The 21,898-nt window shown below is 54.3% G+C and overlaps 1 protein-coding gene and 1 long non-coding RNA gene across 5 annotated transcripts in view; one reads left to right on the top strand and one right to left on the bottom strand.

Annotated features, from left to right (window-relative positions):
• Nucleotides 1-10,748, bottom strand: part of FBLN1 (fibulin 1) — an 84,765-nt gene extending 74,017 nt beyond the window's left edge. Inside the window, exon 1 of one of the 4 annotated variants that reach the window (XM_023631591.2) lies at nt 10,504-10,748. In XM_023631591.2, the coding sequence (XP_023487359.1) occupies nt 10,504-10,582 (79 nt within the window). In that variant the 5' untranslated portion in view covers nt 10,583-10,748. The remainder of the gene's footprint in view (nt 1-10,503) is intronic. The other 3 variants (XM_023631592.2, XM_070254283.1, XM_070254281.1) reach the window with 3 other exon arrangements.
• A 376-nt stretch (nt 10,749-11,124) lies between these two features.
• On the top strand, nt 11,125-16,239 carry LOC111771105 (uncharacterized). The gene is made up of 2 exons (XR_002804762.2): nt 11,125-11,803; nt 13,739-16,239. It is a non-coding gene; the product is annotated as an uncharacterized lncRNA (long non-coding RNA).
• Nucleotides 16,240-21,898: the final 5,659 nt, after the last annotated feature.

Here is a 21,898-nt window from a genome sequence, read left to right as displayed (position 1 = left end):
ACCTCTGGTTCCTGTAATCTGACTGTGCGGATTAGATCCACAAAGCACAACACTGAACCTAAACCAAGAATAAACTCTCGCAAAATCTCATTAGCCTGCCACTCAGACGTTCCAAAGGAAGGCATCGTTGTGGGTTAAGACTGCCCAGCCCTGAACCCAGCTCCACGTCTTACGGAACCTCACTGGGCCCCCTTTTCTCTCTCTGGCAAATGGGGCAGTCACTGCGTAGGGCTGGGAAGATCAAAGAGAGAACCCAGGGGAAGTGCCTCAACAGGCACCTGACCGCAGAAAGGAACAGGATCTTCAAAATAATATAAACACAGGAGTTAGCGCATCATGATGGGGTGGACGTTATTTTTCAAGGGATCACACACTCCCCAGGCTGACACATCGCCAGATGGCCGACACCCCACCACGTCACCTCTCTTCAGGAAAGAGACACACCTGCCCGAAGTAATCAGTGAGCAGGTGGACAGAGACAGCCCGGTTCACAGGTGTCAGATACCATTTGTCACAGCAGCTAAAACTAAATTTCCTCCAGGTGAATTGAGTCTCCATCAGGATGACGGCAGGCTGTGACTCAGGTGATTTGATGCATGCCAAGGGCTCGCTATGTGTTCTGGGGCAGCTGAGGCTCGTGGTCTGGAGGAGCACATGCTCCTGTTGAGAAGTAAAGATATGGACACATGTTCTTTCCAAGACTGAAGATGCTGGCTGGCAGTCGGAGGGGTTCTGTATGGCTCCTTAGGTGGAAGCTTCCAGAATGTCAGCCTGCCAGCTGTGAACATCACAGGGGCTTTGGGCAATGCCTGATGGGCCCTCGAGCCAGTGAGATTAAACAGCCAGGTTACTTGTTGCACAGTGTTGCTGTGGGACAGGCCCAGGGCTGGAGCTCCAGAGGCCTGGGGTCTGGTTATAGCTCCACCATTGAGGGTCCTTCCACCTGGAGCAAGCCCTGGCCTCAGCTTCCTCATCTGTAAACTGGGTGGAGGAGTTGTCCTGGAGTCAAGGAAAGGCTTTCCAAACTCCACCTCATGTATGGACACTGGTCTAACAAAATTTCCATCGGATTGCAACAAAATGAGAAAAGGAAATGAACAAAGGACCTTTCCAAAACCCAGCCTGATTCTCTTTAAAAGGATTTTATTTTATTTATTTATTATTTTTGCTGAGGAAGAGTCACCCTGTGCTACATCTGTGCCAATCTTCCTTTATTTTGAATGTGGGTCACCACCACAGCATGGCTGCTGACGAGTGGTGTAGGTCCATGACTGGGAACCAAACCCGGGTCACCAAAGTGGGGCGCATTGAACTTAACCACTAGGCCACAGGGCCGATCCCTAAAGGCTTTCTTTTATTCTGAGACCTTGTCCGTCCAAAACATGGGGCATTAAAATGCCCTTTATATATGTGAAATGGTGAGATACGAGATGGGAGTTGGTTTGGTCTCTGTTTATTTTATCTTTTAATATTCTCGTTTGGGAAAATAAAAAGTTGACAAGCTCTGTGCACAAATGAGAAGGGGGGAAAGGTGTGTCATCAGAAGCTGGTGAGCAAGTCAGTTTTCCTGACTTCCTCTGCTCGAGCTGAAAACCTCAGAGGCAGCCAAGGGCCTCAGGTGTTTCGGAATGTGAATGGGATCCTGATGTTGTCCTGCGTGTCTTCTAAACTCGCCACCCTGCAAGGCTCGTGCCCCATCTGCCCCAGAGCACTGACTAAAGCTGCAGCAAAAAGCTGGCGCAGATCCCCATGGTGTCCAGGACCTACTCTGCTGGGCCGCAGCCTGACATGCAACGAGACGCCACCCACAGAGATGCCAACAGGAAATTCCAAGCAAAGAGAACCATGTGAGACTGAGCCCACCCCTTCCAGGGGCCCTCCCCTCCTGAGCCCCTCTTAGGATCCTTCTATGCACAGGCTCTGGCTTAGGGTGAGAGATCCAGAGGCGAAAAGGCAGGACTCTGTCCTCAAGGGGACAGCACAGGGAGATGCCAGGCAATTGTCACTGGATTGGGTGCCAGTGCCTCTGTGCCCCTTGCAGGTCTAGGATGAGGACAGACCCACTTCCCCTTCAAGGCCACCTGCCCTGCCCAGGAGGAAGCAAGACATGCCTGAGCTCTTACGGCTCCAGACCCTGCCCCAGCACAAGAGCTGCTGGTGCCCTCACCCCGACACACCAGCACCCATCACAGAGAGAGAGGGGTCTTGGATAGAGAACCAGCTAATAGGAGGCAGCAAGAGAGGACCAGAAGGCACATATCTGGGAAGGGGAAGAGAAGCATCTCCCACATTGATCCCTCCAGGCAGCTCTGGCCCAGGCATTGACCTCCTGGGACCAAGGCCAGTGGACACGGTCACACGTCCTTACCCTCGGACATCTCTACAGCATCCCACTCTGCAGGACCCATCTCCCTGGCTCTCCTCTCAACTCTCCAGTCACCTGGAGGTCATGCGTCCTCTGCACCTGGCCTTCAGAAGCTGCAGCTGCACAGGCTGGGTGGTCCCAGGTCCACTCCTCCCCTCGGGCTAGCTCATTCACACCCACACCAGTTCAAAGGTCCCTTCCTCCAGGAACTCCTCCCTAATCGCCCACCATCACACATGCACAGGTGGCGGGGGGGGGGGGGGGGGGGGGGGGGCGGGGGGCAGATCCGATTAGTCTCTTGCACAGTCTCTTTGCACCCTGAACTTCCCAGCACGTAGCACAAATAATTAACTGTGTGTGTACTTAGGGCCACGAGGGCTGGGACGGGCTCGTCTCATTCTGCACCCTGCCGCATGCCTGCCCCATGCCTGCCCCAGGCACTCAATAAACACCTGTGAAAGAACGAATGAACAAATGATCTCATGTGATCCTCACAACTCTATGAAAGGGGGAGAGGTGTGTGTGTGTGGCGGGGGAGATGAAGCCAGTTGCCATGAGGCCATGGAGCAAACACAGAGGCGACAGCTGAATCCCACTCCAACTGGAAAGCTCAGACACATCCACTATAAAACGCCGAAGGAAACTGGCTTCCCCCCGAAGCTGGACTTAACAAAAATCACAACTTTTCAGTTGGAAAGATGAGTGGGGGCAGTTCAGCGTCCTGCCTAAGAATACAACACGAGAGCCGAGCTGCTCAGGTTCAAATCCCGGTGCTGCCACTTAGCAGCTGTGTGCCCATAAGTGTGCTACTTGGCCTCTCTGTGCCTCAGTGTCCTCACACCGATAACAGATAATGGGGATAGTGACAGGAACGGTGTAGAGTGGGCTGCCGAGAGAAGTCTTGGGTCAAAATAAGAAGCGTGTGTAAGTAGCAAAACTTATAGTACGATCAAAAGGAAAAATAGCTTCAAAAAAAATGCTGGCTCACTCCATTAGCATAAAAATATTCTAATGGCTCCCATCTGGAAACCAGTCCTGGCAACATCCCAGCTACCACCCAGGGCCTGGGAACCCCTGAGCAGGTGAGCGTCCTTGCTGCTTCTCCCTCTCAAATTGCCAGAGAGGGCTCAGTCCCGTGACCCCTTGTCCCCACTCTTGCCATCTCCCTGGGTGGTCTCCTGCAGCCTCATCCCTGAGCTGAGACTCCCAAGTTTCTGTCTGCATCCCGATCACCTTGGAGCCCAGGCTCCACCTGGACATCTGACAGGATGCTTCTGGTGTCCACACAGAACTCTGATTCTTCCCTCCACCTCCCCACCCCCACCCTCAGCCAGCCTTCTCCGTCTGGGTAATTAGCCATCACCATCCGTCTAGCTGCTCCAGCCAGAGTAACAGGGTCAGCCTGAATCACTCCTTCTCTCTCACCCTCTTTCTCCGATCCCTCAGCAAGTCCTGCCCACTCAACCTCCCAGACACCCTAGATCTTCCCACTGCTCGCCAGCCCCCAGACTACAACCTCATCCAGGGCATCTTGCTTTCCCTTTTTTTTCTTGTGAGGAAGATTGTCACTGAGCTAACATCTGTGCCAGTCTTCCTCTATTTTATGTGGGACACCACCACAGCATGGCCTGATGAGCAGTGCTAGGTCTGCGCCCAGGATCTGAATCAGTGAACCCTGGGCCACCAAAGTGAAGTGTGGGAACTTAACCCCTAAGCCACTGGGCCAGCCCCACGTCCAGGGCATCTTTAGCCCTGGATCCTGCAGGAGCCTCCATGCTGGCTTATGCTGCCTCCACTCTCATCTCTGTATAACCCATGCCGCAGTCCAGAGAGCCTTCTAGAAATGTAAGTCAAATAATGTCACCCCCTGCTTACAATCCTCCAGCGGATTCCCAGCCCATTTAGGATAAAATCCACAGTCGGCATGCTAATTTTTTAAGGCCCTCCATTACTGTGTTGGCCCCTCCCATCTCAGCCCCCCTCTCCAGCACCCTTCATCCCCCTCCTTCTCCTCCCACCCCCAGGCACAGCCTTCCTCCAGTCCCTCCAATACACCTGGTCCCACCGGGGGGCCTTTGGCCAGCTGTTCCCTTTGCCCAAACACTCTTCCAAGTCTTTTCATAGATGGCTCCTCACCACTCACATCTCAGCTCGAGTCCCTGGCCTGCTCCACCCACTTGAGAGGCACCCTCGTCCCGCTGTCACTGTCAGGGCACGTACGGTCCTTGGGTGCTGATCCCTCCCGACATGTTTGCGTGTTTCTGTAATTACTATTACTATGTGCAGTGGACTGAACGGCGGCCCCTAATGAGATACGGCACGTCCTGAGCACTGGAATGTGACCTCATTTGGAATAAGGGTCTTTGCAAATGTAATTAAGGATCTCAAGATGAGATCACCCTGGATCATCCAGGTGAGGCTTAAATCCCATGATGAGTGTCCTTATAAAGAGACGGACAGAGGAGGAAAAGGCCAGGTGAAGACAGAGGCAGACACTTGAGTGAAGCAGCCACAAGCCCAGGAACACCAGGAGCCACCAGAAGCTTGGAGAGGCAAGGATGGGTCCTTCCCTAGAAATTTCAGAGGAAGTGAAGCCCTGCAGACACCTTGAAAGCTGACTTCCGGCCTTCGGGATGGTGAGACGATAAATCTCTGTTGTTTTAAGCCACTTCGTTTGCACTAATTTGGTCTGGAGCCGCAGGAAACCCGATACAGTACACAAGCTTCAGGTGGCAGGGTCCTCGTCTGCCACATGCCCCCGGGGCCTAGTCAGAGGCCCCCCTCCGCAATGAGCACTTGCTGAATGAATGGACAAACTGACAAATGATAGATGCATGACAAACAGCTCAGGGGTCAGGCCAGGCTCCCAGGAGATGCTTGGGAAATGTGTGCCGAATAGAACCGAAAAATAGCTTACAAATGACACCACTTAGCGGCTAAGTGACCTTGGACAAGTCACTTCCCCTTTCTGGGCCTCAGTTTCCCCACTTATATAAAGAGAGTGGACCAGCTGATCTGCAGTTTCTGTATCCTGATAGACAAACTATTTCTTCCCAAATTCTCCACGAGCCCGACATAAAACCCACCCTGGGCCCTTCGGACTCCAAAGCTGGCCCTTTGGCTCTCACATCTTTGCTACCATTAGGAGGGGTAGGACCCCCATCTGTGTGGCGTCCCCTGAGTGACCTGAAGCTGGCAGTGCAGGTAACAGCGCACATCGCAAACCCTTTGCTTGGGGCAAAGGCGGCTCTGGGCCCTGACCCCGGGGAGGAGCAACCAGGGCCCCTGCCGGTTGAGCCCCCAGGAAGTCGGCAAAAGAGCTGGTGGGAATCAGTCTCCCAACTCGGGGCACTGGCGCGTCAGCACAGCCCTCTGGCAGGAGCAGCTGGCAAGGCTGGGGGCGGTGTCCTGACAGATCAAGCAGGAACACGGCCTAAACAACTTCCAGGGCCGTCCTCTGCAGATGCGGGGCCCGCACTGCTGGGCGCGGGACCCAGGGCCAGCCAAGAGCACTTTCCTTTATAGAGGCTCCAGGAAAGGGGTGACCCTCTTCCCCTCCAGCAGTTCCAGACTTCTCCCAGTGGCCAGAGCCAGCCGTCCCTGCATCCCCGCTGCGCCCCCACATGCACCACCTCCCCCTGCCCTGCCAGCCTCCTGAGCCCCACTCCAGAAGGCAGCGAGAAGGCCCTGGCTGGGGCCACACCCGGGCGAGAGGCAGGGCCAGGCCAGACCCCGGGCTCGACGCCTCAGCAAGCCGCCCTGCCACCAGCACAGGACAGGCTCACCCACTGATCCCGACCACGGCGGGTGCCATCACCTTGGTGGTCACCTCCTGTCCAGCTGGCAGTGAGTCCCTCAAGGGCCTGGCCTGTGGCCCCGGCTTCTATGATCTCCCCCGGGTGTGGAAAGTGCCTGCTCTTCCTAAGGACACCCTGGAGTGCACAACGCTCGCTCACGGGGTTAAAGCACTGTCCAGCCAGAGGTCAGGAGCAGGGGTCCCATGTCCTGGTCCTCTGTTCACTACCGTGTGTCCTGGGCAAGTTATGTAACTGCTCTGGGCCTGAGTTTACATGCCTGTAAAAAGGAAATAATAACAGTACCTACTTCACAGGGTTGTTGAGAGAATCAAATTAGTGACGAAATGTAAGAGCTTTCAATTATAATCATTTCCTAGAGCAGAGCGCGTTCTCATTCCATATTTAAGGAAACAGACGCAGAGGGTACGGGAGCTGGTCAAGCTCTCGAGTCACTTTCAGAATTGGGAGCAGTCTCCTGACCCCCTTCCAGTGCTGGCCCCAGCACGTAGGACCCTCCTGATGACACGCAGGCAGCTGGAGCAGCAGGCACCTGGCTCCCTCCTGACCCAGCCTCTGGCAGGACCAGCCTGGGGTGAAAGGAGGAGCACTGGCCGCAGAGCCCAGCCTCGGGGCCCGCCGTGCCGGCTACAAGCTGGGTGACACGGGGTCTCCGAGCTCTCTCCAAGCTGAATAGTCTCTGATCCCAGAAAAGTCAACATATTGGTGTCCTCCTCCCCACATTTTGTTATGTGGCCACATTTGCAATCGATCATTACAAGGAAATTGGAACCACATGGAGCCTGCAAAAGCACTTATTAATCAAATTGTTATAATTTGATGCTTTCCAAAAGGAAAATCTTTTATTGTATAAAATACACTGGCAAAATAATTGTGCACCCTATTAGGGCTGTTTTCATAAAACTTTACCTGCAAAGCTGCCCCAGCCCCTGTGCCCACTGCTCACAGAGCCCCGCCCTCAAAGGAACGGGGGGCGGGGAGGAGGGGAGGCTGCTGGAGATGTACTGTGGTCTTCCCCAAGCATGAAGGGGGGCACAACTCCCGGAAGCTCCCATGTTCTCTTGCACCTTCCGGGCTTTTGCCCATGCTGTTCCTGCTGCCTGGAACACCCTCCCCACCCTCCTCCCAGCCCTACCCACAAACCTAGCCAACTCCGGCTCCTTCACATGCCAGCTTGCGTGCTGCTTCCTCCAGGAAGGCTTCCCTCACTCTCTGCCAGTCAGGGTTGCTTTGTAATTGTCTGTTCACTTTTCTGGACCTCCCGGGGAACGTGAGGCCCATGGGCGGAAGGGCCGGGTCTCTCTTCTTCCCTGCCATACCCCCAAGACCTAGAACAGCGTCAGGCACAGAGCTGGCCCTCAGCAGATCTTTAGCGTATGAATGACTGCATGCCCAAGGAGGCCAGCTGAGGCCACTCTGCACGACCGTTACCAATGCAGCTTTGGCACTTAACGGCTAAAGGTTCCGTCACCCGCTTGGGCCTCCTTCCCAGCTCCTGGCTGAGGAAATTCAGTGTTAGTGGAACTTTCAAAGCAATCTTGGGGAAAAGGATACTGTTCTAGCCCAGGGAAGGGGACAGAACAAATAACAGATTCTAACAGTACAGCTACCATGGCAGGCACCGTCCTGTGTTCTCTCCCTCCATCCTCAAGCCAGCCTAAGAAATCGTTTCTGTTACCTCTGTTTTACAAATGAGAAAACCACCAAACCATCCCAAGGGCTTTTTCTGAGGCATGACACGCAGAGTTGTTTTCCATCCTGCAAACACTAGGACCGAAGATGCCTGAGCCATGGTCTCCGCCTCCACCCCCCACCCACACCGCAGTCCAGCAGGGGCGGCAAACGCAGCCCGAAGTTGGCGGACCCGGGGCAGGGCCAGGAGGGAGGGGTGACCAGAGCTGTGGGCCCCGAAGCCCCGGTGCTGCCCCCTGAGTCTCGTCTTCATGCATCTGGTGCTCCAGCAGCCCCCCTCGGCCTGTCTGGCCCCCGCCACCCGACTGGGAAACTTCCAGGAGCGGCAGCGGTGCAGGCCACATGTTTCCAAGCCAAGTCCTCTTGGCCTTTGTTCTCCGACTTTCTCTGTAATCAGTCGGAAACACTGCCCGCTGGAGCCAGAGGCCAAGAAAGTCTTAGAGAAAACACAGTCGTCTTTCCCAACACCCTCTTCCTCTCCACTCCCTCCCACCCCCGCTCTCAGTAAAGCCCAACAGGACAGACAAAACAGGACAGATCGGTGGCTCCACGAAAGAGCATTCTGCATTTCAGTGACCAGGTCACCAAATGAGTTTCAGCAGATTAGCTAACGGGCTCACCCTTGATGGCCTTCCCCATGGTCACTTTTAAATTGCATGTATCCTCACGGACCCCACTGCTCTCTGGAGAGTGGGCACAGTGTCACCGCGCACAGCCCCACAGGACTTCAGGGAAACTGACAGCTGCCGAGCTCGCAGCCGCACAGAGGGACTGGGTGGGCTCCCAGCCCCCCCTCCCAACCATAGCAAACTTGTTGAAACTCAAAAGAGGGACCTCCCCAAAGCACCAAAGGCCACAGATGATCCAGGTGTTCTCAACGAAGTGTGCAACGAAGAGGTTTCTTTTACACGCTTCAAGTTAGGACTCTCTCTGGAGAAGGGCGGCTGTGCGGCTCTCCAGCCCAGCCGGTCCTGCGTGTTCCTTCAAAGTCGGGCGCTGCCAGGCCGCGGGCGAACGTCCTCACACAGAAGGCAGACAAGAACAACGATGGAGGGTCTGGGGTGGGGCTCAGGAGAGGTCAACTATGCCCTCTCTCTGGGCCTCAGAGTCCTTATCTGTAAAATACAGGCCTCTCAGGGGCCCCTTCCATTTCCAACAAGAGTCTTGTGTGGCCCCCAATCTGAGCCCCCTCTGGGCCTTCACTCCAGCCAGTGGTCACCTGAATGTCTTTGCTCCTTGCCCGGCTGATCAGGTCCTGCCCAAGCACCATCTCCTCTAAAAGCCTCCCGTGAGCCCAGGGGGCTGGGACGGCTCTTCCGCCAACACTGAGCCCTGAGCCTCGCCCCACGAGACATCCCCGGGACGTGCCCAGGACAGAGCCGGCGGCGGCAACACCCAGAGCCCACAAAGGTCTGTTGCAGCCAGCAAGTGAGCCGAGAAACCTCTGCACAGCTCCCCCCCCAACAGCCGCTCCCTGAATCCCCCAGCAAGTGAGCCGAGAAACCTCTGCACAGCTCCCCCCCCCCCCCAACAGCCGCTCCCTGAATCCCCCAGCACGTTTTAGCTGAGACAAGTGACCTTTTGACCAAGAAGGAGGGTGGTCACTGGAGAGTTTAAAAAGAAACTCAGCTAAGCCAGAGATAAAGAATCTGGGATCCGAGGGTGGCCGGGGCTCTGGTCTGCGCCTGGTCACAGGAGGAACAAAGCCTCCCAGAGGGCGGGCCTGGCTAATGACTGACGAGCCTCGGGTCAGCAGAGAGATCAGAGGTCAGTGCTCTGCTCACCCGCAGCTGCTCTCATCGGCAGCACCCGGTGTCACCCCCGGGGAGCAAGGGCTTGAGGATTAGGGGAGAAAGAAGGGTGCAGCTGAGTGCTGGCCGGCCAGGCGCTGTCAGCCTCGGGGCTGGGCGCTCTGGCCCATGGGTCCGCTAGTGGGGACTCCGGCCCCCTAGCTGCAGGGCTGGTGGGTTTTGAAGTGGCCTGTTTCCAGCCCCAGCTAAGTATGGCGCTGGGCAGAACCTCTGCCTCGGGGCCCTCTGTGTCCCAGGAGGGCAGGCAGGGGTTTCCCCACACACCATCTGCCTGAAAATCTCCAGACTGTTCCTTTCCTTTCTGCTTTCTTCGTGTCCACCCTCTACTCCTTGACTGGTTTTGTCTCCTGGGCAAATTACTGCTCCCCACCTCTCAGTCTCAGTTTTCTCATCAGCAAGCTGGGTACCACAGCCCCTCTCTAGGGTTGGAGGTGGGCAGTGAGACCGGGTGTGCCAGCGGCGCCCCCCGTGCAAAGAGCACGGCGGCAGGGGACTCGGCCACAGCCCCCCCCCCCCCAACTTGGGTAGGCCTAGGATGGACAGCATGGGTGTGAGTGGGCCTGCAGCGGGGTGTGTTTGAGGGGGATCCCGTCTTTAAAACCAGCCTCCAAGCCAGCGAGGGGATGAGGACCGGAGCTAGGAGTGGGGTGAGGGGGAGGGATCGTCGCCGGGGCCGGGCCGGGGCGGCGCGCGGGCTCCGAGTGCCCAGCGCTCCAGAACTCCCAGGGAGCGCGGGGCTGGGCGGTCGGGGGAGACCCTACAGAGGGGGCCGGGGACTCGGGGCACCCTCTCCCTCCCGGCCCGCCCCCCGCGCCCCTACCTCGGGCCGCCAGCAGCGAGAGGCCGCCGAGAAGCAGCAGCGGCAGCGGGAGCCGGGGCGACGGCGGGGCGCGCTCCATGGGGCCGGCGGGCGGCGGACGGACAAAGGCGCGGGCTGGCGGGCTGACGGGCTGGCGGGCGGGCAGCGCGGGCTCCACGCTCCGGCCGAGCCTCCGCGGCCAACGCTCGGCCCCGGCCACGCGGTTCAATTATCCCGCCCCGGAGGAGGGCGCGGGGGAGGGCGCGGTGGAGGCGGGGCCGCGGGCGCCCGTCCCCTCTCTCCGGGCCGCCCCCCGTCGGGACAGCTGGCGCCCCCTCCCTCCCGGCACCCCGGCCCCGAGGGGCGCGCGGCCCACGGCTAGGGGGTGGGAGCAGGGACCCCAAACTTCTCCCGGGTGGGGGCCAGAGAAGGGGGGCGCATTCGGGCGGGAGGCAGCCCACCGCGACCACCCCTCATCTCCCCCTCCCGCGCGAGTGAAAACCGATCCCGTCCCCAGCGCCGGCGCGCGGCGGGCTGGGTACCAAAGGTTAGCTCCGCCCGTCTCCGCGGAACGGGCGGGGGCCCGAACTCAGGCAGCGGGGCGTCCCGAGGGTCGGAGGCGCCTTTTGGGGGAATAAGGGCGGTGTCCTCTCGGGGCCTCCCTGCAGGACGCGGCCACGCAGGCAAAGCCCTGCACCCACTCCCTGCTGGTTTCCCGCCTTCCGCCGCCCTTCGCGCGCGGGTTGCCCGGGCTCCGCAGGTCGGTGGCCGACCCCAGGCAGGCGTGCTCCAGGCCGTCACCTGGCTGTGCCCTCAGGGGACTGCCCGTCCGTCCGGGCAGCGATGCAGACTCGAGCCGACATCCCAACACCTGTGAAATGTGACGAGCCCGGGAGAGGTTCGTTTTGCCGGACAGGAAGCAGCCTTCGAGCTGGGTTTGTAAGAGCCACTTCTTTGTGTAGGAATTCATGACTGCGACCAGTCAGCGGTGCTTGAGGATGCATTAGTCTGTTGGAACCATCAAAGGATTTATTGAAGAACTGAAAACCAAACTAATGCAGGTGAAGATGCTGAATAAGACCCATAGGAACACCATTTACTGAATGTGTGGATCCCAACCCAGCAATTGCACTCCCAGGTTGACACCCAGCAGAACCGCGTACATGTGCATGCACACACCGAAGGAGAGAGACTTGGTACCGGAGTGTTCATAGCAGCACTGTTGACGAGAGCTGCCAGCTGGAACTGCCCAACCTCACCAACAGTAGAATGGAGACACTGCTGGGTAGTCACACCTTGGAGCACTACACAGCTCTGAAAAGTGAGTGCTCCACAATTCATGCAGCTGCCAGGATGGCTGTCACAGACACAACGTGACAATAGAGCCAGACAGTAAAGAATGCCAACTGCGTGATTCTGTCCATATGAAGGACAAGAACAAGTTAGAATAGAAGTCTGGACTGTGATGACCCTTGAGGTGGATTAGTGACCGGGGGAGGGGGACATGGGGGGGCGGGGTACACAGACGCTTTCTCAGGGGCTGTTATGATCTGATTTTTAGTCTGCATAGTGGTTACAAAGTTGGATTCAGTTTGTGAAAATGTATTAAGCTATCCACTTACGATAAGTGCCATTTTCTGAATGAATGCTAGATACAAAAATCAAAGACAAAAAACTTAGGGGTCAGCCGGGTGGCACAGCAGTTAAGTGCACATGTTCCACTTCGGCGGCCCAGGGTTCACCGGTTCAGATCCCGGGTGCAGACATGGCACTGCTTGGCACACCATGCTGTGGTAGGCATCCCGCATATAAAGTAGAGGAAGATGGGCATGGATGTCAGCTCAGGACCAGTCTTCCTCAGCAAAAAGAGGAGGATTGGCAGCAGTTAGCTCAGGGCTAATCTTCCTCGAAAACAAATTAAGAAACAAAATCTTCCCACAGGATGCCTGGCAAGTTTGAGGTTTGCAGAGAGCCCAGAAAAGCTCAGGAAAGGAGGTGCTTGCTAACTGCCTCCCAGGTTAAGGAGGGCCCCCAGAAGAGGTGACATGGGACTGGCCCTTGAAAGATAAGCAGAAGAGTTTCCTGGGCTGAGGGAATAGCATCTGCAAAGGTGTGGAGGCACCAGAGACCCTGGGCAGCCCAGGGAGGTTACTGGTGCCTTTTGAGAATAGGTTAGAGGAAAGAGAAGTTGGAGTGCGTGCCCAGGTAGCCTGTGCCCGCACACTATTTCCTTAATACTCACGACAGCTCTTGGAGGCTCCAGTACTCTCGTTCTGCAGATGAGGAAATCAAGGCTCAGATAGGTGAGGTCATGGGTCAGATCCTCGTGGCTAGTGAGTGGCAGCTCTGGCATTTGAATCCAGGCCATCTGACGCCCAGGCCCCCGGCTTGTCTGAGAGTAGCTGTGCATTTCACTGAACGTTATAGCACAAACGTTTCCCCATCTTATTAGAAATCTGCATTACGCATCTAGTGAGGGAACAGTGTGGAAGTTGTGTATACATTTCCTTAACCACTCTCCTGTTAGTGGGCATTTAAGCCGATTAAGTTTGTGGGGAGGGGAGGTTCTAAATCATGCTGCCATGAGACCTGGGTGCTCTCAGCTCAGCTGCGAGCGCGGATGCACCAGAACGGCATTTGCTGCCCCCAGGAAAGGACTGATTCGCATCCCTGGGGAGAGACATGAGCCGGGCAGCACGTCTCTCCTCCTCTCCGGCATTGAGTACCATCTTTGTCTAATCTGGGCTACGTCCACAGGCAAAAGAAACAGGCGTCTTCTTGTTTCAGCGTATGTCTTTAATCATCATAGAGGTTGAATATTTTTCATGTGCTTATTAGCCGTTTTTATTCCTCCTTTTGTGACATCTTTCCTAGGCTGTACTGATTTATTCTGGTAATAGCAGAATTATTTATTACAGTGAAAATCTAGAAAAGCATGCCATGCCCAACAGTAGCCTCTTCACGGTATGTACGACGGGATGACCTGTATCAACGTTCAGTGAGTCAGGGGAATATCGTGCTGTTGTTGAACAGGCCGAATAGGATATCTAAGCAGAAATAGGATCTTTGCGAACTACTATTATGAAAAAAAAAATAGAAAACCAAGTTGAGTGTGAGCTTACAGGTCCACACGGGAACTGCAGCTGTGTAGAAGCTGTCTTCATGTAGCTGAAGATCAAAAGGGAACTGAATGAAAATGCATGCTTTCCTAAATTTTGTTTGACTAAATTTTGTTATTTTTAATTTTTTTTTTCAGGACACAATTGAGACAGGATTAATTGTACCAGAATCCTGGAGAGATATAATTACTACACCTAAACTTGACCTTGAGTTTCTTGGCAACCAGAGTAACAATCAAATTATAATCACTCATGTAGTTCTTGTTTTCTGACCCAAGAAAGCCTCCCATTTTGTCAGGAGAGAAAAGGTTCTTTGTGGCGCTAAGTTCTGTCCATTTTCTTCGGGGTCCTTATGTAAGAGTCAAGAAACTGATGAACAGCACATTTGTTTGTAGTTTGCAAAAGATGGGACTGGTCTTCAGAGAGGTTCCATTTGGGGGATTAAGAAAAGGAGAAGCCCCCCACCCTCTGACACCCGGGGGCCAGGGCAAGATGACACACACCCCTCGGATTCTGCTCCAAGCAGGAAGTCATTCATTATGTCCTGTTGTGACAATCCAGCTTTCTCCCGTCTCAGAGAAGCAGAACAACTGGTTGATCTCCTCGATAACAAATAGCTCTCCGTTTGTTTGAAAGATCGTTGTCGGGTGCGTGGACTGTTTTTCCCGAAGTCAAAAACAAACGGCTTTGATGCTGCCCAGCCTCTGGAGGCCAAGCCTCCTGTGGTTCTTGCATGTGCTGCTGCTATCCACCTGGGTGGTTTCCTGAGGGCAGTGGCCCCTGCTCACCCCTCCAGCAGCTTCTCAGCCCCACACCCCTTGCTCACTGGCAGGAGCCCCTGGGCCTTTGCACGACTCCTAGAACACCCAAACTCCCTCTTCTACCTTGCTGCCTCTTTGCTCAGCCGGCTCCTCCCTGTCCTTTGGGTCTCAACCAAGATACCATCCCCTTTGTGACACTTCCCCTTCTTCAGACTCCTTTATTTCTTTGTTAAAGCATTGGTTGTCTCTCCGCCCACCAGCCTGTGAGCTCCCTGAGGACAAGGACTGTGTGTGCACGTTTCTGGTGCATGATAAATCCTTGTTGAGTGCATGGATGGAGAAAGCCGTGTTCCTAGCATAGCAGTGCAGCACGATGAGAAAAGCTGGCTTTGAGTCACGCTGTGCATCGCCACCACTGCTGACGTGGGCTTTCCCCTTCCATATTACAGCTGAGGAGACGGCAGCTTAGGGAGTGGCACAGCTGGCCCCAAAACCCCAGTGAGTCCCTGGTGCCCAGTGTGACTCCCGGGCACTGCCCTCTGCTGGCCAGGGAGCTGGCCTGGTGCTGTGATCCAAGCTCCTCCCTCCTGGGTCCACTCACGTCCCCTCTCCACTCCTGCACTAGGGCCTTTTCCTCACTAGGAAGGTCCTAGGGGCAATCGTGTGACTAGTGTGACAAATGTGAAAAGAATTCTGTCCCTTCACCTAGGCTGCCGAAAATTAGAGATTCCAAATTATGCCACATACACAAAATATAGGGACCCACTGGGCTCCCCCAGTCCTCCAGCAGACATCTCTCCCAAACTCTGGCGCTCTTGACCCTGTGCCTCCCACGCAGCATGGCACGAAATGAAGCCTCTCCTGAATGCCATGTTCATTCTCACAGTACACGAGCATGGAGTGACCCATACTGGGCACCTCGGACACCCTCCTTGCCTTCACGGGGCTCCTCCACATCTAGCGACAAGCCCATGTCCTCAGGGCAGGTGGTGACCAGGGAAGTCCCTGACTGGGGGCCCATCTCATTATTCTGTCTCCCCTATGACATCTGAAGATGTTGATTTCCACGTGTCCAGTGCCCTCGCGTGCCTCTGGCCTTTGATCTCATTTCACATGCACAGCCAGCCGGTGAGGAAGGGCTGCCCTCCCCACTGTGTGGACCCTGTTCCACGGCAGGGGAAGCGGGATCCTAGAGGAACCTGCCAGCTTCACTCAGGCACGCCTGAGTCCTGAGCTCACACGTTTATCGCCACCCCGCAGTCCCTACCCAGCACAGTGGCAGGTGGCTGGCTAGCGTTATGGGCTGAATGTGTTCCCCCAAAGTCCATACGTTGAAGTCCCACCCCCAGGACCTCAGAATGTGACTGTATTTGGAGACAGGGCCTTTGAAGAGGTGACTAAGGTAAAATGAGGTCATTGGGGTGGTCCCCAATCCAATAGGACTGGGGACCTTATAAGAAGAGAAGATGAGGACACAGACACACGCAGAGGGACGAGCATGTGAGGACCCAGGGAGAAGACGCCATCTCCAAGCCAAGGAGGGAGGCCTCAGAAGGCACCAACTCTGCCGACACCTTGACCTTGAACTTCCAGCTTCCAGGACTGTGAGGAACTAAGTTTCTGCTGTTTAAGCCCCTGGGGTCTGTGGTCCTTCGTGACGCAGCCCTAGCGGGCTCCCACAGTCAGAAAGAGAGGGCTGAGGAAGAGGCGTTATGTGTCTGTGGTCTGGCATATTGTAAATGGGCATTCGAACCGGGGAAGGAAGGGGGCGGGGAGCACGCAACACTCCAGGGCGTCCTAGAACCTCAGAAGGCTCTATGGATCTGAGGAAGGATTGCCAGGGCAAATTCAAATAAAACCACCATCATTTGTTTTTACATTAAGACGTAGTTCTTGAGGAGATGTGCTCTGCTTTGAAGACTGAAGCTCCTGTGCCACGGAAAGAAAAGTCCAGAAAACAGAAAAGTCATGAGATCCTGACATGGGGAAGGGGGGGGTGGTGGTGGGGAGGGGGGGCACGATATCTGGCTGTCCTTAGAGTAGTTCAGTGGAACTGGAAAAAGTGATTGTCGAAAAGATTGAAGGCATTGGAGCTCGTGGTCCAAAAAGAAAAGAAGCAGCAGCCGCCACTACGTGGTTGAAGCAAGTGTCATTTTGTTTTGACAAAAAGAGGGAGCTCTGATCAGGTTCTGTAAGAACTGCCAGCCCGGCCCCTGGCCCCGCCCCCAGCCTGGGCCCAGCAGTGGAGAATGGGACAGACTGTTGGGTTTTTGTATGTTCCAGGACAAGTGTGCATTTCTCTTTCTGTTAGCCTGAGGTATTGCTTAGGAATGGCAATATTTAAGTGTCTAATAGTCCAGGTTGCAGAATAGCGAATGGGATTCTGATGGATACCCATCCCTTGTTTGAGGAATTTCTCACGTAAGAGCAGCACCAGGAGCCACTGCTTTCTTCCACTGCAGACACTAAACTCTCACTTCTCCCACATCAGCCTCCCCTAAAGCCCGGGTGCTGGCGGTGACGGAGGCGAGCCAATCCCACGGAACCGCCCCAGCCTTTGCAGAGGGAGCTGGTGATGGAGAGGAGCGGGGTTGGTGGTGAATCCACCTTGTTGGCAGTGAGAAGCAGCAGCAGCCAGAACATGGAATTTCTGGGGTCAGCGCTGGCAGCAGAGCAAGCTGTGGCATCTGGTGTTGAGTGGCACAGTGGCAGGTGACAGTGACATCACCTGACTGGTTTTGTGGCCTGAATTTGGCAGTGGCCCTGGCTTTATTCCAGATGTCCTTGGTCCAGCCTAGCTTTTACGTTTGGTCTGCAGTACTCCTGATAATTCTGCAGGCTGCCCAATACCATTTCAATACATTTCTTTCAATTTACATCTGCTGGGGTTGGTTTCCATTGCTCGCAACTAAGAGTCCTGATTGACACTGGGATTGCTACAGAATTAGAGGAGGAAAGGATGTTCCCCTAGAGACGGGGGACACTGAGAACAGTGGCCCTGATTCCACTTCATCTGGCTGTGATATTGAGCATGACTTTGGTCCCCGATGATGGGGAAAGTTAAAGCTTGTAGGTGTATGTGAGATAGTTGGGTTGAGTTGAGCAAAAGCCAGTTTGGACACAGAGAGAAAGGGTATCTGATGGTACTGGGCAGCCAAGGGGTGTGATATACTGGGCTTTGGAGAATTATGCCCAACCCATGACTCCCTCTTCTTTGAGAACTGTACGCTTTATTAAAACTTTGAAGTTTTTTATTTTTTTCATTTTTAAATTTTTTTTTTCCTTGAGGAAGATTAGCCCTGAGCTAACTGCTGCCAATCCTCTTTTTGCTGAGGAAGACTGGCCCTGAGCTAACATCCGTGCCCTTCTTCCTCTACTTTATATGTGGGACGCCTACCACAGCATGGCATGACAAGTGGTGCCATGTCCACATCTGGGATCTGAACGGGCGAACCCCGGGCCACTGAAGGGGAATGTGTGAACTTAACCGCTGAGCCACTGGGCCGGCCCCTGAAGTTTTTTGAAGTACAGATCTTGCATCTTACTTCTTTAGTTCTAAGCACTTTATATTTTTTATTGTCATTCCGAATGGAATATTTTTTCCTTCATGTTTTCTAGTTTGTTATTGCAGATATAAAAGGAAAGCTATAAGATTGTACATATCCATCATATACAGCTATATGTACATTATGTACAATTATATTTATTGCCATGAGGTTTATAATAGAAACACAAACGTAAATGGAAACAGAATAACTAGCGGCTAATATAGAGGAATAGTTAAGTAAATATATGGAATATTTTGTGGAATATCATGTAACTCTTTAAATTTATAAATATAAAGACTGTTGCAACAGAGGTACTCATTTTTTAAACAAAATAAAGGTGAAAGCAGAAGTTAAAATTATATATATATTAGGCTTTGTTAAAATATATGTAAATATGGAGAAATATTAGAAGACAAAGGCAGCTTCATTAAGATAGTGGTGTTTGTAGATCTTTCTGCACTGAACATTTTCTGCCTTCTACGTGTATTACTTTTTCATTAAAGAAAAAAAAATCTAAACTAGGCCGTCCCAGCGATCCTGCAGGACGAGTTTTGACAGTCAGGAGTTCTCTCTCTGCCCCGGGAAAGCCAGCCATTGTTTCTTTGTTTTGAATTTTTAGGTTTACAATATACTTTTAACGATAACCACATTGCAGAAAGTTGAGAAGATGGAGAAGAAAATTACTCACAATCCCATCCTCTTGACACAACTAGAATTGTGGTGTATTTATTTCCAGTATTTTATATGCATAGTTTACGTAGCTCGTTTGAGGGTACATAGTTTTGTAAGCTGGTTTCTTTAATTTACCTTCTACCATAAACACGCTCTGTGTTGCTGCAAAGCCTCCGTGGCTGTGCCTTCTCGGTGGGCAGTAAACATCGGAAGTCGGCGAAACATTGTCAACTCGTACTCTTATTGTGTGTTCGGGTCGATTCCAGTTTCTTTGCTGTTATAAGAAATACTGCAAAGACCGTTTATTTGCTCATGAGCCTTTCCATATTTGGGATTATTTCTTTAGGACAGATTCCCAGAAGTCAGATGAATGGGTCAAAGGGCACATACGGCTCTAATAAGCTTCTCTTTCTAAGTTGGCCCAGCCACCTGCCGTTTGCTGGAAGGACAAATGGTTCCAATTAAAGGCCTGAAGTTTCCTCATGGGTTCCAGCTGCGTGTGTGGGGGCGCCACTGGGGTCTCTGCAACCAAAACAAACGTGCTAAGCTAAACGGTCGGCTCAGGGGGTCTCTGTAGATTGTGCTCTAGAAGGAACTCAACAATCTTTTGTCCTGACTCATGCTTTAGGACAATCTATGTACCTGGGAGCCCTACAAGGTGCCTGCATGGCTTAGCAAGGAGCAGGCCCACCAGCCTTCCCTGGAACTGGGCTTGGCGACCACCACCATGACTCTTCACAACCAGGCAGCAACTCGGAGTGGACTAACTGCTTTCATCTCTCTTTGCCTCAAATTTCCCCCATTCTACAGATGTGAAAACCAAGGCTCAGATGGGGAAAGGGACCTGCCTGAGATTACACGGTAATTAAGTAGCAAAACCAATGTGCAATCCAGTCCCTCCAACTCCAGGGCCACTGCAGAATCAATTCACATCAGATTGGCTTTATTTGCCCCACGAACACTGAGCTCAAACCTGTGCCAGGCCCTGTGCTGGGTGCTGGAGACCCGGAGGTGTCGGGCCCAGGTCCCTCGAGGAGCTCACGGTCTGGAGAGACCTACACCAGCCGTGTCGGTATCAGGGAGAACCGTGGGAGCCCCGAGAGGAGGTGGGCTGCGGGGAGCAGGGGGCTCTTGGTGTCACCCAGCACAAGTTTGCCAGGTGGGCAGGGAAAGAAGAAGGAAGCACGAGAGGAGAGCGTGTGGTGCGTCGGGCAGGTGGGGTGTGAGCCTGGCTCTCAAGAAACTCAGCTCCCTTCCTCCGGGATGGAGACAAGCATATACAGTAAACTGCAAAGGAAATGATCAGGATTCCCCCGTACGTGTGGAGCGCCAAGGGACTACATTAGAGACCACAGCCACCTGTCTCACGCCCGGCAATGTCTCCTGATGGCTAAGGGCAAGCTTTGTCCTCGTAAATGCTGCCTTTCCCTCTCACTGGCTGGATGAACTTAGGCAAGTCATTCACTTGCTCTGAGCTGCAGTGGCATCTTTATTTTGTCACCGCCCTCACACCGATACTGGAAGGATTAAATTGAATAATGTATGTGAAGCTTCTAGACCTGTGCTTAGCACAGGGAATCTGATAAGTGTAAGCTGTGACAGTGTTGGGGGGGGAGGGTCGGGGAGGTTGTAGGGCGAGAGCCGACCTTGGAAGACTTGGTGGAGATCCTGCAACGTGAGCTGGGAAGAGGATGAGGAGCTCTGTCGTGGGCAGAGGTGGGAGGGGAGCGGCGCCCGAGGCAGAGAGAACAGCAGAGGTTTGGAGAGCAGCCTTGGCCCCTCGAGCTGGGCCTGGCGTCGCCATCGTTGTTTTTAGCTCTGGCCCAGTACGTCTTCATGGAGCCCTGACCGTGGGCCGGGCACGGCGCCACGTGTCAGCACATCATCAGCTCGTTTGCTTCTCCTAGAACCTGTGTGTAGGGAGGTGGTGTTTTACAGGGGGAGGCACTGGGGGTTCAGTGTCCCCCTGCACCCAGGTGCACACTGCCCAGGGCACATGGTGGCCTTCTCTTGATGTCTCGCACTTGTCTGCTGGGCCTGGCTTCTTCTGCCCGGGCTCGCCCCTCGCCTTCCTTCCAGCCACTTGGCTTTGCTCAGGAGTGTTTCCCGCTTCCTCTCCCCGTGTGGCCATGTGTGGCCCAGAGAGCCATGCATCCACCACAAGGTTTACAGCAAGACACCGGGCCAAGCCCCTGGGCTGTCCTGGAGGGCTGCAATGTTTGTGGCTGTAGCCGTGGCACTACCCACGGTCCAGCCAGCCCCGCGCCTGCCCCTCCCTCCCACAGTGCCTGGGACAGTTGGGCAATAGCAAAGGGATCTTGCTGCATCTCTGCTGGCTCCCCTCTGTCTGCAGGACCACATCCAGGACCTCAGACTGCCACATGAGGCCCCTGGGACACTCTGCCCTGCCTGTTTTCTTCAGGCATCTTCAACCTCTTCCCTCTGCATACCCAGCAAATTGTTCATTCATCCACCCACTCAACTAGCATTCGACTGAGCGTCTCCTCTGGGCAAGACGCTATGCTAGGTGCAGAGGTGACCCAGACAAAACCTGGCCTTATGGAGCTCACGCTGTAGGGGACGGAGTGTCCATCAGACATGGAACATCCTTTCTTTGCCTGTGGCTGCCATTTCCTCACCTGGCGGGCCCTCCCACTTCTAGCAAATCCATTCTCAGCCTTCAGAAGGTACCTCAAGTGTCCCCGACTCTCAGAATCGGTGTCCTGACATCTCTGCATTACCCCCCACCCCGACCCGCCCTGATCACAGACAGCAGCTCCCGAGCTGAGAGGCACGTCTGATACAGGGTGGTGCTTCTCTCCACTGAAAGGGGCTCCGACTTTACCTTTGGTTTTAGTTTCAGTCTTAATATAAAATGTGCGGCGTTTATCCTGACATGGGAAAAAGTCAGTCTGCGTCTTGGATTTCACAGTTTATGAGGCTGACTTCATCTATGACCGTATGTTATGTGCTCTCGTGTTTCAGACCACCAAACGCCTTCAACTCCCGCTGGGATTTGGGGGTTGACGTTGAGCGCAGGTTGGGTGGTCCGTTGGGACATGTTGGGACGCACACCTCTCTCCTCTCGGCCCTCCTCCAGGTCTCCGCGGGTCCTTCTCCCCTGGGTCTCGCACTCTCCAGCCTGGACTAGCCTTGACTCTCTGCCCACCTCTCCACCTTGCAGTGGGGCTGCCCTTTGTCCGTCTCAGGGACCCCAGCTCAGGGCTTGCCTGGAGAAAGCGGACACTTGTCCTGCATTCACCCACAGTTGGTGGCCTGTGTAAGCGTGGGGAGTGAATGGACAGGCCTGGCTTGT

Source organism: Equus caballus, chromosome 28 (assembly GCF_041296265.1).
Source record: "Equus caballus isolate H_3958 breed thoroughbred chromosome 28, TB-T2T, whole genome shotgun sequence".
In the NCBI taxonomy this organism is placed as follows: Eukaryota; Metazoa; Chordata; class Mammalia; order Perissodactyla; family Equidae; genus Equus; species Equus caballus.
This window is presented reverse-complemented; position numbering and strand designations above follow the sequence as displayed.